This window comes from Cricetulus griseus (genome assembly GCF_003668045.3).
Source record: "Cricetulus griseus strain 17A/GY chromosome 1 unlocalized genomic scaffold, alternate assembly CriGri-PICRH-1.0 chr1_1, whole genome shotgun sequence".
In the NCBI taxonomy this organism is placed as follows: domain Eukaryota; kingdom Metazoa; phylum Chordata; class Mammalia; order Rodentia; family Cricetidae; genus Cricetulus; species Cricetulus griseus.
Genome location: NW_023276807.1, coordinates 218,185,379 through 218,205,276, shown reverse-complemented (window position 1 = coordinate 218,205,276; position 19,898 = coordinate 218,185,379). Strand labels below are relative to the sequence as shown.

The 19,898-nt window shown below is 44.2% G+C and overlaps 1 protein-coding gene across 2 annotated transcripts in view; it reads left to right on the top strand.

The window, feature by feature from the left end:
• Fdft1 (farnesyl-diphosphate farnesyltransferase 1) overlaps positions 1–19,898 on the top strand; it is a 28,452-nt gene that overhangs the window by 7,069 nt on the left and 1,485 nt on the right. The window contains exons 2-7 of one of the 2 annotated variants that reach the window (XM_027390358.2): positions 2,415–2,512; positions 3,571–3,754; positions 7,393–7,521; positions 9,847–10,038; positions 13,491–13,667; positions 14,847–14,999. In XM_027390358.2, coding sequence (XP_027246159.1) covers positions 2,415–2,512; positions 3,571–3,754; positions 7,393–7,521; positions 9,847–10,038; positions 13,491–13,667; positions 14,847–14,999 — 933 coding nt within the window. The remainder of the gene's footprint in view (positions 1–2,414; positions 2,513–3,570; positions 3,755–7,392; positions 7,522–9,846; positions 10,039–13,490; positions 13,668–14,846; positions 15,000–19,898) is intronic. The other variant, XM_027390359.2, reaches the window with a different exon arrangement.

Genomic DNA, 19,898 nt, shown 5'->3' with positions numbered 1-19,898 from the left:
TGAGGTTTTGGTTTTCTTGTCGTAAGCAAACTTGCCTTATTAAAAATAAGGGAAGATGGCCAGGCAGTGGTAGCCCACGCCTTTAATCCTAGCACTTGGGAGGCAGAGGCAGAGGCAGAGGCAGACAGATCTCTTGAATTGGATGCCAGTCTAGCTCAAGGACGGTCAGGAGTACACAGAGAAATCCTGTCTGGAAAAACAATAAACAACAATAAAAGAAAGGGAAGACTATGGCCATGGTGGGGAAGTACGGATGGTGCTGGTAGCTGTCAGCTGGAACCTGAGTCAGCCCTGCTTAGTCATCTGTTCCCTTGCCCTGAATGCCCTTGAACCCCGTTTTCCTTCACTGGAGAGGGGTCTGGGTATGTACTTAGCCTCAAGCAGCAGTGAAAAACATGGGAGGCTCTAGGGACAGTAGCTGTGACATACATACAGGAAGTCCACAGTGAGATCTTGCCAACATTCAGAGAGCAGTACTGTCCTTAATTGGATGACTCTTGGTCATTTTAGGGACCTATTGTTCAAGGTGACATACTGAAGCCAGAAACAAACAAAAAAAGAAGTGATATGGAGGGACAAAGGAAGCAAGTCCTGTAGCTGGTCTCCTTGGGGTGTTGTTTGGGGGTGGGGGGGGTGTTCTCTAAGACTGCTCTTCAAAGCCGTGTCGCTGTCCCTTTGCAATCATTGCAAGTCCTGGTGAGAGCAGCCCCTAGACCATCATCACTGCAGATGAAACTCATGAGGCATGGTGACAGTGAGCTGTGCAAAGAGTGACTCGCTCTGGGTATTGATCACAGCTGTAATTTGAGCAGTGAAGGGGCTGAGGCAGGAGGATTGCCATGAGTTCCATGCCTGCCTGGGCTACAAGAGTAAGGCGTTGTCTCAGCAGAGAGCAATTATTTAGTTTTTTTTCTATGAAAGCTTTGCACATTTTGAAAGAGTGAATTGTTTATAATCATCTGTGAATATATTGCTTTATTCATTAAAACTCTGGGTTATATTCATGTACTAGACTATCTTTTTTTTTTTTAGAAAGCTTTACTCTTTGAACAAAATTATGTGTATCCATATTAGGAAATATAGGAAATACAAATAAAAAAGGACATAGCTCACAGGACCCACCACGGTCCAAGGTTCTCTGACATTCCAATGCAACTGTGGATTGCCTACTAGCAGATACACAGTATTTCAAAAACGACTTCCCTCTTAGATATTTGTGTTTCCCATTTCTTAGAATGAGTGGAGAGATTGTGTGCAAGGGGCACGTGGAAATTCAGTACCTTCATCTCGGTTTTCCTGCTCATAAAACATCCATCTAAAATGCACATGCAACGCAAAACGGCAGTTTTGTGTGGGCATCTGTAGTAAGACACCTTCCAAACCTCCACTTTCTTACAAAGTTTATATTGTCCGTCCTTGTTTTCCTTTGCAAAGACCAGCTCACTGCATATCACTGATACCATACTTCTTAGAGCAGCGAGTGTAAGGTTTCTGGCAGTCTCAGCAGGGCTAGGGACCACAAAGCAGTTCAGGGGTCATCAGAAGCCAGAGTCTCTTCAGAAGAAAATGATTGCAGTGGGGGTGAAGAAGCCTCACGATAGAAATGGGCTCAGTCCTGTTAAGGGAAACTTCAGAGGGTAAGGGGTTATTGTTTATGTGGGCCAGCATGGTCACGTGTTTAGGTTGGGTAATTTCGACTAAAATTGGGCAGTGCGAAGACAGACACATTGCTGTGTGTGGTGGTCCATACGAGTAATCCCAGTACACAGGAAGTAGAGGTAGAAGGGTTGCACAATTAAGTTCAAGGCCAGCCAGAGCTCAGTTGTAAGACTGACCACAAATACACAGCACTCAGTTTACCAAAGGCCAGCCTAGCTGAGAAGAGGATTCAGAGGAGCCTGCATTGAAAGTTTTGTTTAGTAAAAACCCCGTCACAAGGAGGGACAGCCCGCTTCTCTGGTGCTGCTCATGTTCCAAGCCCCCCTCTCCCGTACAGTTGGGAGAAGCAAGGGAAGAGGCGCAGAGTAAGGGTGCTGAAGGGGTTCCTGTGATGGGGGTGTGGCCAGAGGCGGCAGGGGGCGTGGCCCGGACCTGCACGTGTTGGTGAGAGGCTCCCTGCAATTTGGCTAGGGATTGCTGCGAGGTGGGCGCCTATGGAGGAAGAGCTCCGTGCCGCACTCCCCATGGCAGCCACCAGCAGCACCAAGGCCATGGCCCTGGTCAAGCGCACTTTGGTGCTTAGCCCGGTCGCCGCGCCCAGGACTCCGGGCTCACCCCCACGGGGCTGCTCCTGGTCCCCCACCGCCTGGCCTTGCAAGGATTGGTCCCGGGCTCGGAGCCCAGCTGCCAGCTGCCTGCCCCAGCCTCACTGCTGCTCCACGTCTGCCACAACGGTGTGTCTTCTCTGCCCTCAGGACTCGCTCAGCAGCAGCTTGAAGACCTGCTACAAGTATCTGAATCAGACCAGTCGCAGCTTCGCCGCGGTTATCCAGGCGCTGGATGGGGAAATTCGGTTAGTGGAGAGCCCTGACTAGGGGAGGACCGCTTTTCCAGGGGACTCTGAGTCATTGCAGCCACGTTGACTCACCACTTAGAATTATGGGCTCTTGTTGTGACTTAGGCAGGACTAACTCCCCCCTCCTCCCCACAAACACACACTACGCCCACGTGTTTACTTGCAAATGCCCTTCCAGGCACCTGGCTATCTACCAATGTCCTTTTAGGCCCGCCCTTTCAGAGAAGGGGGTGGGGCGGCCATGTTTATTAACTTCTTTTAGTCCTGGCACCTGCACCTGTCAGTGAGCAGGCCTGTGTTTTTCTTGGCTTCTGTCTGCCACCCTACATTTTAAGCATACTGAGCCTTCAGAAACTTCCTCTTGTACACATTGCACACAAGTTTACAGCAGTTACCGTGACAGCGTTCATGCTGAAAAGCTTTGCACCTCAAAATATTAGTTCCTTCCAAACATTTGCCTGTTGGTCCCTGACATTCATTGGTTAAATTTAAAGCATTCTAAGAGTGGTATGGCATCCACCTTCTTAGGTTTTCATTTTACTTTTTATCAATAAACTGTAGAGTTCATTACTCCCATTTAAGACAGGAAAACAAATGTAAGTGCTAAGTATGATAGGCTTTGGATATCACTTCTTAGGTCTGTAGAGTTACTGGTAAGACCACTTAGAAATTGGCCTGGCACAAATTAAATGAGTTATTGAAGAAGGGTCTTTGTAGGCCTGGTTGTCCTGAACCCAAGATTCTCCTGCCTCAGACTCCCCAGAGCTGAGATTATAGACATGAAGTGCTATCCTGCTTTAAATGTTATTTAAAAATAAATATTTTTTTTAAAAAAGAGGCTAATGAAGTAGTTTAGCAAGTAAAGGCACTTGCTGCCTACCTGAAGACCTGAGTTCAGCCCCCAGAACCCACATGGTGCAAAGGGAGGACTGATTCCAGAAGTTGTCCTCTGAGCTTCCACATGTGCTGGGGTATATTCATGCTCACACACACAGTAAATTAATGTTGAAAAATACATGCTCGTTGCCATGTTAAAAGCCTTTGCTTTTTTACAGCCATGCAGTGTGTGTGTTTTATCTGGTTCTCCGAGCTCTGGACACCGTGGAAGATGACATGAGCATCAGTGTGGAGAAGAAGATCCCGATGCTGCGCAACTTTCACACTTTCCTCTATGAACCCGAGTGGCGGTTCACGGAGAGCACACAGAAGGACCGGCAAGTGCTGGAGGACTTCCCCACGGTAGTGGACTCTCTTCTGGGTACATATGTTGACAATTGGCAGTGTAGTTGTCCCTGAGCTGAGAGGGAGGTAAAATGACAGTTTGAGGGCAGTGGGATGTGATGGCTAAGAACTCTGGCAGCTGAGAGTTCAGCCCCAGGCGTTTCTGGTTAGAATCCCAGCTTACTAATTGGTAATGAGGTATATACCCCCCCCACACACACACACATACACCTTGGTTTCTCTCTGTATGACAGAGACAGTAACAGCTCCCCAACTCTAGTGTTGTTAATTCTCCTAAGATAGCATGGCTGTGATCCTTACTACAGCGTGTTGTTGAGAAGTCCCAGGTATATTCCTACAGAAAGATGCATTCACAGTTCAGGCTTCCAAAAGATAGACTCTCAAAACATTAAAAAAAAAAAAAAAGTGGATTTTCAGACTGGCTCACATGGACCTGTTGACTGTAGTGTAGCCTGCAGTGAGGTTGGCAGTCTGGAATTGCTCTTCAGCATGGGTCACACCTGTGGGCAGGGTTTGGGTTCCTGCAGTAGGCTGAGGTGAGATCCTTGGCACTTTCCCTGAGTTGTGACTCGGTATCCCAATCTGCATGGATAGAGCTGCAAGAGTTGGGTGGTTTCTTAGCTATAAAGTTCTTAGGTCAGTACCTGGTGCATACTGAGTGTTCTGTAGCTAGTAGCTCTTGAGGTGTGGAGTATAGTTAAAGTTCTAAGCTTTAGGGGTCCTAAAGTTCATACTATACAGGGACCTCACTTCTTCCTTTTCTAGAATTAATTTGCATGTTTAGTAAAGTCACGTGGTCCCTGATACCCTGCCTAAAGAGGGCATTCGTTTTATGCATAGTTTGCTAGAGTTTGGAGCACAGTCCTTATGACTTTTACAATAAAGGAATCTGCTCTATCCGTCTGAGTGAGAGGGAGTCAGGTGAATGGAAGTCCAGCCAGGTTTGAGAAAAACTCCTTTTGGGCAAGGGCTGTTTCCACTTGCTGAAATCCTGTTTTTGGATCTAAAGCCCAAAATATAGTGTGCTGTGCTCTAACTCCAAGAAAGTCTAGAGAAATGAGTGAGCTGTTAGGGCTCTGACTAGGGAAGGAGCTGGTGCATTGGTGTCCTCAAGGTACCTGATGGCCAGTCACTGTGTTTCCTCTGAAACTCACTGGTGAGCCTTGAGCCCTGCTAGTGTAGATGAAATGCTGTGAACTATGTGGTTGCCCCTTTTTAGTAGCAGGAGTGGGTTTTGTTTCTGTTTGTTTTTCTCTTCAGTACTAGGTATGGAGCCCACGGCCCTGTGGTCACTAGCTACTCTTATTTATTTCTGCTCTATATCCTCAGCCTATCCTTTTGTTTTTCTTTTTGAGATGGTTTCTCAGTAATTTGCTCAAGCTAACCATGAACTTACTTTGTATTTTATACTGCCTTGAACTTGTAACTCTCCTACCTCAACCTCCTGAGGAACACCAGACTTGCCTCCCAAAATACATTTTGGTTTGTTTTTTGTTTTTGAAGCAGGATTTCACTATGTTGCTTTGGCTGTCCTGGAGCTGGCTGTGTAGACTAGGCTGGTTTGGAACTCACAGAGATCTTACCTACCAGTTTCCCCAGTGCTGGGATTAAAAGGTTGTGCTGCCACACCCAGCCCAAACTATTTCATGCAGGGACATTATAACCTTTAAATACTTCCCTTGTGGGATAATTTTCTCATGTGTCATAAAAATCTAAGGTTGCCTTGTCTACACAGCAGAAAGAATACAAAAATGTGAGAATGTTAAAGTAATTTGGGGAGATAGGTAATTTTCATATCCTCGTCCAGTTTGTAAAGCCCAGTGTCTTTCTTGATGCATGTGGCAGTCCAGTGGGAGGAGAATGTTTGGCATTCAAAGGTGAGCAGTAAGTTGATCTTTTCCTGTTGAGCAGGACGGTTTGGAAACGAATTGTCCCAGGTAGAGAAAAGGGAGATGACAGTATAGGCCAGAAAGAAGTCATTTGGGATTGTTAGCCATTTATGTACTGATGGGTGAAGCATCGAGAAGTATTTTTATCTGAATGAGAGACCCTCTCATTTCTGGGGATCAACGTAAGACAAGAAGACATGGAAAAGATGTGTTCAGAAAGGCTGTAGAGGAAGTCTGGCTCTGGGACACTTTTCTTCAGGAGTAAGGTGCTGTCCTGGTCCTGGATGGAGCTGCTGCAGGAAGAGACGGGGGCTGAGGTGTTTGTTCAAACCTGGAAGGTATCAGGCATTTTAAATTCAAATCTAAAAGGTTCAAGTTCTTACAAAATTATTAAGTCAGGGTAGATAGAATGTACTTTAAAGGACAATTTATTAGCCCAATTGATGAATTTAAATGTTTTTGCCACATATGATGGGTGGGCCTCCATTTGCATGGTTCTGAGAATAAGCCAAGTGAGCTCTCTACTTGATGCATCGTTTGTGTGAGCATGCTACCTCATGTTTGTCTGCCTTAGCCTTTAGAGTGTTTTGTTTGTTTGTTTGTTTGTTTGTTTGTTTGGTTGGTTGGTTGGCTGGTTGGTTGATTGGTTTTGTTTTTTTTTTTGAGACAGGGTTTCACTGTGTAGCCTTGGCTGTCTTAGAACTTGCCCTATAAAACAGACTGGCCTTGAACTCCCCAATGCTGTGACTAAAAGTGTGCTACCACACTCTGGGTTTACCTCAGCGTTTGGAATGTGCTACCACTCCTGGCTTATACTTATACATCTGTGGTGTTTCTGTACTTACGACATTTTTGCATATGAGGAAATTGAGGTATGGCGAAATTAAAGTCCCTTGCCTAAATGAGGAGTCAGGATTGGAACCCAGGGTGCCTGGCCCCGGAAACCCGGTACTGACTCATGCATCCTTTTTGCTGCCTCTTTATAGCTGGGTGAGGTGGGGCAGTGGAGGCAGGAGGATTGGGAACTCAAAACTAGCCTCAGCTACATAGTGAGTTTGAGGCCAGGATATATATGAACTTGTCTGAAAAACAAACAAACAAAAAAAACTCAGAGGAAAGAAAAAGGTTAAAACAGCCAGGCATGTCAGCATACATCAGTGATTTAGAGAAGCAAAGGCAGGAGGACCAAGAGTTTAAGTCAGTTCTGACTATCATACTGAGAGCCTGTCTCAAAAGGAGGGTGGGGCTTAGAACAACAAATCAGCCAGTGTTTTAACCGTGCTCTGTCTAAGGCCTTCATAAGGGGAGGAATTTGTCTTTGAAAGTTAATGGAAGTGCCCTGAGCCTCCAGCCCTGTTTGGGATTTGGCCTTTATTGTTCCAGGAGACTTGTCACTGTAATGTGCCTTCATGTCCTTGGAATGGCCACCAAGTGATACAGGGACCTGGGAGTGTGCTCGGTTCCCTGAGGGTGGGAGAAGTCCTCCTGGCTTATGTCACACAGCAGAGCCTGAAGAAGAAAAATGCAGACCTTCCCTCAAGGTTCCTGGAAGACAGAATTCTTCGTTGCTTTACTAACTCATTTGCTTGAGTTAAAGACACTAACTTCAAGAAAAAAGTGCCTGGAGACCCTGGCTGATTTAGGGAAGTGGCTGTCTGAGCTGGCTTGTGAGCTCTTCAGGGTTGTGCATTTCTATTTGGTACCACAAAGTGTGAAATCTTTTGTTTTGTATGGTCTCCATTTCAGATCTCCTTGGAGTTTAGAAATCTGGCTGAGAAATATCAAACAGTGATTGCTGACATCTGCCAGAAAATGGGATGTGGGATGGCAGAATTTGTGGACAAGCATGTGACCTCCAAACAGGACTGGGACAAGGTCAGTGTCTCTGTAAGCAGGGTCCACATCTATATTTACTAAGTTGGACAGTCACCTGTCACCATGGTGTAGCTCAGAACAAGGATAGCGTATCCTCCAGATCTGGGTTTTTCTGGTTTAACCAACATCTGTTTAAGCTGACTGTGTCCTCATACTCATTTAGCTTAAAGCTGACTCTTTGTCAGTGACAGTACATGCCCTAAAGAGCTTACTGTTGCCAAAGTGAATTATAATATTATCCTTGAGTTGCTGTGAAATTTTAGGTAAATGACCAAATCATTTCCTATAATACAGAAATAGCAGTGCTTGTTGTATTGTTATTTTCTTTTCCATTATTGAATACTGTGCATGTACATGCTTTAGTGTATGAGTCATCAGAGGAGTTATTTCTTCTTTGGTTTTGGAGTAGCTCAGTGGTAGAGAACTTGTCCAGCATGCCTAAGGCCCTGGGTTTGATGCCAAAAAGAAAAAGAATAATTAGATGTATCCAGGTTTTTCATGCCTTCTTCCTCAACTGTTTGGGAAGTTAAGCCATATCTAGAGAGGACTTTCTTGTGGGTCTCACTGTAACATGTCCAGAGAGATAAAACGTGCATAACAGCAAGAGATGAAAGTCTTAGCCTGAAGCTCATTTATAACTTTCACTAATCCACTTATGAGGATGGAGCCTTCATGGCTTCCATCTCCCACAAGACATCTCTGCCTCAGCACAGTTGCACTGGAGACTCCCAGCATATGCTTTTAGAGAAACTGAATCCATAGCAACTGCTGACGGAGAGAGCTGAGCTATCCCTGTGGGCATGGTGCATCTTCCTGGGGAGGGTGGGGATGAAGCAAACACAGTAATAGCTTGTCTGGCCAGAGTTTCTTTCTTACCAGCAGTGAGGGATACAGGCCAGGCTACAATAGATTGCTCATCTGGGCAAAGGGACTGACAGTAGAAGTGACTTGCCCACTTATTTGTTGACCTCTTAAATACATGAAGAGTTTAGGTGAGTTGTATTTCCAGCAGTGCTTAGGTTCAGATCTCGAAATAGACTAACATAGTCATTGAGTCAGTATGGATCCAGAGGATGTAGTCAGACCCTGGGCTCTGACTTTAGCACTGAACAAAACAAAAACAAATTGCCAAACTTGGCCAGGCATAATGGCATGTGCCTTTAATCCCTGCACTCAGGAGACAGATCCTTGTGAGTTTGAGGTTAGCCTGAGCTACATAACAAGTTCCAGGACAATGAGGGACTGCATAGTGAGACCTTGACTAACAAAACAAAACCCTCAAACTTACTGGGAATGTCTTTGGAACTGCCTCTTATACCTTCCAAGTGATTAGATGCATGATTGGTGCTAGATCAGTTTCTGATTTTCAGCGCAAAGTTAAAAGTTCTGGCCAACTCTTGGAATGGCACATTCAGTACTAACCCCTTTTCATCTGTGTTGAATGGAAGTCCTGATCAGGTATAACTGAATGTTTTATGGATTATTTTCCTCTCAGCTTTGAAGGCCTTAATGAAGTGTTTCCACTCAAGAGCTATTACCTTGAAATGCATTTTTCTTAGCACTGTAGATGCAGGCATGTTTTCCAATATGTAGTCCATTTCACGTTACTGTCAGCAGCATGTCCCTTGCAGAAGTGTAGGGGCAGGGCACTTTCATGGGAAAGAAACTCTTTGGCAGTTGAACATTACATTTGCCAAAACCTTGCTGAGACCTTTTCAGAAATGTTGGTTAGGCTGGATTCATAGTTCTACCCTTTTTTAGCCAGCAATTCTGGATGCGGAGGTGGGAGTAGCAAAAGGTTGAGGCCTTCCTGGTCTACAGAATATGGCAAAAGTAAAGTGAGTGAGATCCTACCTAGTGTACACCTTTAATCCCAGCAGTTAGGAGGCAGAGACAGGAAGGTCTTTGTGAGTTGGGGGGGGGGGGGAGAAGCAAAGCTATGCAGTTCAAATCCTAATACAAGATGAAAAGAAAGAAGAAATAAAATAAAAATAAGCACCTCTGGGTCATGGCCCTAGGCTTTGCAGATGAGTGATCATGGGCAAGGTAATTGACCTCTGTGCTTCCCAGTTTTGTCATCTGTGCCATGGAGGGATAGCAGTAGGTCTTGCGGTGTCTGGGTTGAATACATGCAGAGTGCTCAGATGGTGTCAAGAACACAGTGTAGTTACATCTTGATTGTATTCTTTTCATGTGCTTGTGTTTTAGTCAAAAGGACAGCTCAGACATTCAGCTCTGAACTCCCTCTCTTGTAGCTAGCTAATGATTCCTGGCAAGACCTTCCTGTGTCGTTATTAAAGTACTTTACACAATAATCTTTTGCAGTATTGTCACTACGTTGCTGGACTGGTAGGAATTGGCCTTTCTCGTCTGTTCTCGACCTCAGAGTTTGAAGATCCCTTAGTTGGTGAAGACACAGAGTGTGCCAATTCAATGGGTCTATTCCTGCAGAAAACAAATATCATTCGTGATTATCTGGAGGACCAACAAGAAGGAAGAGCATTTTGGCCTCAAGAGGTGACTGATATGGGATCCTTGGGGGAAAACAATTTTAGACTGAAAAATGAATCATTTAACACAATGGTTGCAAGTGACTTAAGTCAAAATACCCTAGATGACATCAGAAGATAGAGTAAATACATCAGGCCATTTGCTTTGACTAGACAGGCTGCATCTGGTGATTTAGGCTCTGAATGGCTTTGACCTTTTTCTGTCTCTGGGCAGACTTCCTCCAAGTCACAGATAAATCCTAGGTAAACCAACTTAAGCTCTCAGGACTGGGGCTTTTCCCTGAATGTATTCCTGTAGCTACAGTTCTTGACTGCAGACCTCCATTAGGTCTGCCAACACAAGCGGGATAGATAGGATTAAGATAGTCTCTGACAATAAGGGACAGAAGGTACCATAGATGTGGCTCATATCCTGTGTGCTAAGGATTTACAAGGCTGTGGGTTCAAATCTCCAGCTCTGAAAAAAAAAAAAAAAAAAGGCAGATGGGGTGCTGAGTAGAAAAAGTACAGAATGTCTACTATACAAGACCTGATTTAATTAAACTGTGAACTTTGAACAAAAGCTTGAAAATTTGGTGAATATTTATTGAGATCCCTCCAGGATTTTCTTCTTGCTTTTCATAAAATGTTCTCTTGAAGCCAAGTGCTTTTAGAATATAAATATAAGGATAAGTCCAAAAGTGAGGAAAATGTATTTGCAATGCATGTAACAGATGCAAAATTCATATTGTAATATAAAAGGTAGTATTTTATTAAAAATCTCAAATGTTAAAAGTTTGAGCATTTGCCCAGGCTAGCCTTGGCTAGCCTTGAACTCAGGATTTTCCAGCCCAGCCTTGAGGTTGATGGGATTGCAACAAAGAGACCAGCCATCTACCAGAAAAAATGAGCATGCAGGGTGCTTACTCTTCCAGGTGACTTGGGCAGACAAACTTGAGAAAGGCTCCTGCCTGGCGCTCTCCTTTGGTGATACCTCAGTGGTGGAGAGTGGTAAGGGCCTTGTCTGATGGCCACCCAGGAAGAGGAGTCTGGCTGTCCTGACCCACAGTCTCACAGACACAGCGTGAATCAAGAGCACCAGTTCCTCAGCCTGCACAGTTCTCAGAGTGAAGTGAAAGAGTTAGCAACCTGCACTGCAGACTAGAGGTGTGACAAAAATGAGACCAGTGTCCAGTCCCCAGTTAGTCAGTGTCGGTCAGCTCAAACAACCATTTCTCATTAGGCGAGACCACAGAGCAATGTGCTGCTAGTGAGGCTGTTTACCGTAGCATTCATTATGTATAAAGGTAAAGTTTCTCAGTAAGTCTGCTCGCGGGATAGTAAGGATCAGAAGAACCACACTGCTGTGGAGTCATCTCCATTTTATGTCCCAGTGAAAAAAACCCCAATGTAGAGCACTGCTGTTTGAATGGAAGGGTTTTTTTTTTTTTTTTTTTTTTTTTTTTTTTTTTTTTTTTGCATTGTTCCTATATCCGTGTTGCAGGCTGGTGATGTGGCTCAGTGCTTTGTACAGGCATGAGGGTGTTGGTTTTGATTGCTAGCACCAGCTTGCGGGGGGGGGGGGGGTAAGAAAAGGAAGGAAGGAAGGAAGGGAAAAGTAATCCCATTATGAAAAAGTTTTAGTAGCAGGGCTGGGGATGTTAAACCTTCCTGCAATCCTAAAACCCTCAAGGTTGAGGCTGGAAAATCTTGAGTTCAAGGCTAGTCTGAGTAAACACTCAAAAAATAAACAAATTGATATCCAAACACTGAAATTGGATAGGAGACTGGGGATATATATGCTTTAGAGGTGGAGTGCTTGTCTAGTACATGTCTAGACTCTGGTTTGATACCGGTACTACAAAAAATGAAAACAAAACTCCTGAAATTCTTATATAAGTGTGGTAGCATAAAACTGCTAGTTGCCAGCACTCAACCCATTAATCTTATCTTTGATTTATAATAAAAATATGTACTTGGTTGTCTGTTATCAGGCACAGACCTCCTAAAACCCTTGGGATCTTCTTTGAGCAAGATCTTGCCATGTAGCCCAGACTGATGTAAACCTCATGCCCATCCTGCCTCAGCCTCCTAGTGCCAAGTCATATATTAATTCTATAAGTTCCCCCCACACCCAGGTTATGTGAAAAATCTAGTACTTTCTGACTAGGTAGATTTGGATGCATGTTAAGAATGGATAACATGGTTGCTGGAGAGATAGCTCAGAGGTTAAGAGCACTGGTTGCTCTTCCAGAGGTCCTGAGTTCAATTCCCAGCAACCACATGGTGGCTCACAACCATCTGTAATGAGATCTGGTGCCGTCTTCTGGCTTGCAGGCATACATGCAGGCAGAACACTGTATACACAAATAAATAAATCTTAAAAAAAAAAAAAAAAATAACATGGTGCTGGAAGGCTGGGTGTTGGTGGCGCACGCCTTTAATCCCAGCACTCGGGAGGCAGAGGCAGGTGGATCTCTGTGAGTTCGAGGCCAGCCTGGTCTCCAGAGCGAGTTCCAGGATAGGCTCCAAAGCTACACAGAGAAACCCTGTCTCGGGGAAAAAAAAAAAAAAAAAAAAACATGGTGCTGGAGCAAAGGCTCAACAGTTAAGCGCAGCGCACCTGCTGTTCTCACAGGACCTGACTTTGGTTCCTAGTACCCACATACATGTGGGATATACACACATAGACACATAAATGAAAATATGTATTAAAATAGATCTTTAATAAGTAGTCATGTTTAGTGATTTTAAATTTAAAAGAAAAATCTTGAAACTGGGTCAGGTAGGGTGGCTACAAACCTGTCATCTCAACATTCCAGAGATTGGGGCTGGAGACAGGGCTTTGAGGCTACTTGCTGAGATTGTGGTTCCAAAGAAATAGCAAAAACCAAAACCCACCACTGAACTCCTCACACTTTGGAGGTGAGGGGTCTGAGAATTCAGGTTGCTACGCTCTGGGGAGGTGATTGCCCTGTGATGCATACCTGCTTCATTTCCCTACGTGTTCTGACTCAACAACATTCGTAGCAGGATTGGCCATCTTGGGTTTTGAACGGTTTGCTTGTGGTACTGGAGTTGATTTGTGTGTACTGGGGGTGTTCAGTAATAGACCCACACCCTCCTGGCCAGCAGGAGGCCTCTGTAGGCTGAGGTCATTATGATAATGCTTGGTACATGCTGCATTAATTATTTATAAGGGCACCTTCCCTGCCTCTTTTGTTGTCATTGGACCTTGACTAGTTGCCTTAAGTGGCTGTTACCTGAAGCCTAAAACAGCTGGATCTCAGTGAGCAGTGAAGTGATTTCACTGTACAAAGCACAGCTCTCTTTTGGTGCTGAGGATGGGACCCAGGCCCCACCCATCACATGCTAAATGGTCCATGCAGAGCCCCCTCCATTCCCTGAGGAAACCTCATCATACATGTAAATTCTCCACTGGTGCACCTGTTGACTTGTTCTGTACTCTTGACTGGCCAGGTGTGGGGCAGATATGTTAAGAAGCTGGAAGACTTTGCTAAGCCAGAAAACATAGATGTGGCCGTGCAGTGCTTGAATGAACTCATAACCAACACCCTGCACCATATCCCCCACGTCATCACCTACCTGTCAAGGCTCCGGAACCAAAGTGTGTTTAACTTCTGTGCTATTCCACAGGTATGGAGTGTGGTGGTTTGGGCTGGGTAGAATATAGTTTGTCTTGCTCTGCTGTGTTGTGACTCATGGTTTCTTAAGAAAGTGACTCTGGTGTATTCTCTTGCTCAGGAGTAGGTAGTAAGTTACAGCATATTCCTTGTACCACATTCAGGAACAAAGCCAACTTTTCCAGAACCTTCCTTCTGGATTTACCCAATTCCCATCATCTATTTTAAACTAGCTAGATCACTATGCTAGTAAGTAAAGCTTGGCCTCAGCCTAGATGGCCAGTATGTTGATTAACTGGGCAAGGCTGTTACCATGAGGCAACTTAGCAGGTCAGGGCTCCTGCCACTAAGTGACCACCTGAGTTAGATTCCTGGCACTCCACAGTGCCTATACACATGAAATGAGTAAATAGATGTAACCACTTCTTCACTAAATACCTAAATATCTTTGCCCTTTTCTATGCTTAGGATAGCAATGTAGACCTATCCTCTTACATTCTCTTTTTAATTTTATTTTTATTTTATGTGCATTGGTGTTTTGCCATGTGGGTGCTGGGAATTGAACCCCGGGTCCTCTGGAAGAGCAGCCAGTGCTCTTAACCGCTGACCCATCTCTCCAGCCCTGCCTCTGTATATTCTTACACTAAGTAATTTTCTTTGCCAGTTATGTCTGTAATTAACTCCCTCAGAAGCTTGGTATTATGTTGTACTGAGAGCTCTGAATGACGTTTAGCTCAGTCTGTATACCTAGCTTAGGTTTCCATCTGGTAAGAATCATTTACTTTTGAGCACAGGTACCCCTTCCCTGTTTTCATCCTATACAGTTTTTTAATGTATAATGATTATAATAGGATAAGCTAGAAAATTCTTTGCAGATATTATTTTGAAATATATTTCTGTTATAATAACTCACTGTTTTAGTGTGGAAAATGTTGTGTTTACTTGTGTTTGTAAATAAGATGGAATTTTTGTGACTAAATGACAGAATAATTTAACCCCGTTGTTGAGAAAGTGGGGAGATGGAAAGGTAGAGCCTTACTGGCCTCCTGGGTGGTGGTGATTGGCTGGTGCACGCTGGTTCTTTGGCACTTGTATTTTCCACAGAAAGGCTTCACTACCATGAGTGCTTTGCAGCAGTGCCTTTTGTTTCATTTCCATGAACATGAGATTCCTCCTCTCCTGTTACCTATAGGTAATGGCCATCGCTACACTGGCTGCCTGTTACAACAATCAGCAGGTTTTCAAAGGGGTAGTGAAGATTCGGAAGGGGCAAGCAGTTACCCTCATGATGGATGCCACCAACATGCCAGCTGTCAAAGCTATCATACACCAGTACATAGAAGAGGTGGGTTTTTAGTTAATTTTCTGGGTAATCTGTAGCTGGTTTTATGCATCAAATCATGCCACTGTTTAACCAGACCATGTTTGGATAGTAGTAGATAGTCCTCACTACTTAGTGTTATAGCCTAAAGAGAGTAGTTGGTATCCCTTATTAGAAAATAATAGCTCTACAGGACCTGTGATGACAAAAAGAAGCAAGGCTGTACTCTGAAGCCTCCAGGAGGAATCATGTCTCCTGAGCTGTGAGATGATGTTAGAAACCAACCAAGCTCATTTGATGGGTGAAAGATATGAGGTTGAGGCTTTTGGAAGTTAATGCAGCGCATGGCTGAGTGAATCTCATATTTGAAATGCTTATGTCCCGACATTCAGTATAGTAAGTATGTTCTATCATATCACAGAGCTCATTTTAAAAACTCCAGAAGGGAATGTAGACAAAGTAAGGCTGTTAAGTTACAATCAATTCTTTTTTTGTTTTAACTTTATTTATTATGCATACAACATTCTGCTGCTTTCATGTATATCTGCACTCCAGAAGAGGGCACCAGATCTCATAACGGATGGTTGTGAGCCACCATGTGGTTGCTGGGAATTGAACTCAGGACCTCTGGAAGAGCAGTCAGTGCTCTTAACCTCTGAGCCATCTCTCCAGCTCCTACAATCAATTCTTAAGTATTTCGTTTTTTTCTGCAACTCTCATTTCAAATGCCAAAACCACCTTATAAAGCAAAACATACCTCCCTCCCCAGGCTGTGTCAGCATGCATACAGGCAATATGTGGCTGGACCATAGTGTCTGCTCAGGCTGGCCTTGAACTCACTGATCCCTCCCTCCTCAACTCCACAAGTGCTGGTACTACAGGTGCAGTTTGGGGATTACTTGGTTTACTGATCACTAATTTTAGAAAATCATTTTTTAAAACCTCAATGGGCACTAAAGTACTTTTTTATTTTATTTGTGTTTTTCTTGACTGTTAGAATTAAGTGCTGCTGGTGATTGAGTTTGAGGCCAAAGGTGGCATAGTTGTTTTTGTGAATGCCATTGCTGTAACTCAACCACTGTGTTCTCTCCTTGTCTAGCTGCTTTTGCAGCTTCAGGGCAGAGTTGAATAGTTACAACAGAGTAGCACAGAAAGCTAAAAATAGCTCCAGGCCCTTTAAGAGAAAGCTTGCTGACCTCCAATCCAGGGCTTCTAATTTTCTGTAAGGTTACTCCAGTGAAATGCAAGATAAAGGATGTATTAATATTTAAGTTGATTTGATGCAGAAAAATTTTGAAATTGTAAAGTCCAAACAATAAAATCTGAGTATAATGTTAGCCTTAAGGAAAGCTTTCCAGTGATGTTTTTATAATGAAGGCTTGCAGCCTGGAAATACAACTCAGCAGGTGGTGTTGGCTTAGCATGCACAAAGCCCCAGGTTTGATCCCCAGCATCCACCCTATAAACCAGCATGGTGGAACATGGCTATAATCCCAGCATTGGGGAGGTGGAGGCAGGAGAATCAGGAGTTCAAGGTTCTCCTCATCTGCATAGCAGGTTTGAGGCCAGCCTGAGCTACATGAGACTCTGTCTCAAAATCAGCCAGCCAGTCAAGACTTATACGAGGTCTACAGGTAGGCTGACCTGCTGGTGTCTAGATGCCAGCTGGTGCCAATCCTGTTGCCTCACAGATCACTTCTGTCCTTGTCGGAAAGGAGGACATGTTTCTTGCAGTCTGTCTCCTCAGTTATACTGAGGATATACCAGGAAAGTGCTTCCCAGAGTCCACAAATGCCTACAGAGAGGTGCAATGAAGGCTCACACCCTCCTGAGCAGGTGGACAGACTGCTTAGTGGTGGCCAGAGCAGCCTGAGAACCTGTCAGCAGGGAAATCTTCCTGTTATTTTGGGATAGAAGTGAAATGTGGACAAATACCTGGAAACTTCCATCCCCTACTCTGCCAACTGAGTTCCTTGGCAAGGGCCATTGTTTTCATGTTCCTGTGCCTTCTGACCCTCTCATGTGGCTGCTCTGGGCCTTACCATGCCCTTGGGGCCACCTTAACTGTACAGATTAGCACTTGTGTATAACCCAGAAGAGGGAGAAATAATTTGATGGCCTTTGATGATAGACATGAAAACTAGTTTGTTTTAAATCTCCACTCCCCCCGACACACCCCGCAAGTCACTTGATGCCCTTTGCTTTCTTGTCTTCAGTGATGTTTGTTTCCTGTTTAACCTCTCCTCTTCCTGCTCCTGAGCCTTTATGCTTTTACTTATTCTTTAGATGGTGGATTGCTTGGCATTGTGTCTTGATTTCACTCATTTTCTTATGTAGATGTTTTATGGCTATTACCCAGCTAATGCCTTGGGCATGAACTCTAGTTGTTAATGACATTGCCATCTGCTTTAATCATGGAATTCCTGGGACATCCTAGAGCTCTGGCTTGTCCAGAGATCCACCACCTTTTTCTGGTCTCTGTGGGCAGTGCATACATGGCACACAGACATACATGTAAGCAAAAACCCATGCACATAAAATAAAAATAACTGAATCTTTTAAAATAAAAATAAATAGGACTGGGGCTGGAGAGATGACTAAGTGGTTAAGAGCACTTGTTGCTATTAAGGGGACCCAGATTTGATTCCCAGCACCTATATGGTAGCTCACAAACATCCATAACACCAGTTCCAGGGGATCCAACAAATTGTGCATTGATGCACATAAAGCACAATATATCTAAAAATTTTTAATATAATCATTAATAATAATAGTCAGTCAACAGGAGCAGAGAAATAGCACAGTGGGTTAAAGCACCTGCCACCAAGTCTGATGATCCGAGTCTGATCCCCAGAACCCACTTGATGGAAAAATACACTCAACACTTGTGCAATGGCATGTGTGTACTCATACATAAATATGTAATCAATACAATAGCAATAATAATAATTTTATTTCAAATTTTCATTATATGGTGGATATTCTTTCCACAAAAGTATCTGATATTCTTCACACACACACACACAAATATCAGAAAATCAGAAAGAGGTGATACTAAAGCTTTTTCGATCTTTAATTTTTTTTTTTTTTTTTTTTTTGGTTTCTTAAGACAGAGTTTCTGTGTAGCTTTGTAACCTGTGTCCTGGAACTTGCTCTGTAGACCAGGCTGGCCTCGAACTCATAGAGATCCACCTGCCTCTGCCTCCCAAGTACTGGGGATTAAAGGAGTGTGCTACCACCGCCCAGCTAATATTTTTCTTTATGCTGCCTGGGCTAGTCTTGAATGCCTGAACCTTCTACCTCAGGCTTCCACGTGCTGGGATTACATGCATACAATACTGCACTTAACTTTTTTTTTTAAAAGATACATTTTTTTATGTGTATGAGTATTTTGCCTGCATATATATATGTGCACCATGTATGTGTTTGGTGCCTGTGGAGGTCAGAGGGGGCATTTTGAATCCCCTAGAAGTTAAGTGTAGAGGGCTGGAAAGATGGCTCCGTGGTTAAGAGTGTCTGTGGCTTAAGAAGAGAACCTGGGGTTCAGTTCCGTGCACCCACACCAAGAGGCTCACAGCCACCTGTAATTCCAGGTCCCAGGGATCAGACACTTCTGGTCTCTACAGGCACTTTTCATTCACATATCATACATTCATACAGATATGCACACGTACACAAAAAATAAAATAATTTAGAACTATTTTAGATGAAAAAAATTTCTGGTTTTAATAGCACTAGAAAACCCTTCACACTCATTAACCCACAGGCTGGGGCTGGTCCTTTCAGTTCTCTCCCTACCCATAAAGGCTAGGACATAGAGTACATGGCAAGGATGTGTCTTGAAGAGGACAGGACTGGTCTCTTCATTTTATTCTTTCTTTTACTCCCTGGTTCTGGATATAGAAGGTTTACATCACTATGCACTTACATGATGTTTGCCTTGACACAGGCCCCAAATAGTGGGTGATCAGTCATAGGCTGGAACCTCCAACACTCAGCCAAAATATCCCATTCTCTTTGTAAGTTAATTCGGATAGTCCATTGTAGTGATGCAGTGTCTACCAATGGGGTGTCAAAATTAAATGCTACAACCTGCAGTCATCCTTCGTGTGTCCTGGCCTCTTCTGTAGAATGAAGTCCTGCATCTCTGGGTCAGAGGTATCCTGCATTACCAGGAACTCTGTCTGGAACTGCAGTTTCAGATGGCCGTGAGTCTCCATATGGGTGATGTGAACAGATCTCTTAACTGCTGAGCCATCTCTCCAGCCCTGGGTCCTGTTTATTTTTAAACGATCTCACTATATAGCCCAGGCTGTGCTCAATTCACCATCCTCTAGAGTGCTTAAATGATGAAATGTACACCATGTGCCTGGCTTAAACTCTGTAAAATGCTTGTTCCATCCTCTCCACCTCATGCCCCAGTTCTGACTCAAATTGCCATCACTTCCTACCAGTAACCTGCCAGTTTGATTCAGATGAGACTGGTGAGGGTATACAGAGGTGCGATGGGAAGGCCGAGAAAGGATAAAGAAGTGGACTATCATTCATTGCATATGTGGAAGGAGAGAGGTCCCAGTGGCCTGTGCATTTGGAGGGGGGTGGCCCAAGTCGCCTCATGTCCACTGTAAGGAGCTCAAGATGGTCTGCAGGTGATGGGGAGAGCACAGGGTCAGTGAGAACAGGTGTGCATCTCTGTTGACTATGTGAACAGGTGAGTGGATTTGGGGCTCAGATGGGAGTCACTGAGGGCACTACTCGGGGCAGTGGTGACATGGATGGAAGGAGAGTGGGACTCGGCCGATGTGCAGGTTGCTATAAGGAACATTGTAGGGGGGTCCTGGCAGGCCTGCTGGTGATCTCGGCTGTTCCCGCTCCGTTAGGCCCTATTTCTCTGAGCTGCTTTTGCCCAGTTGCTGGGATTGG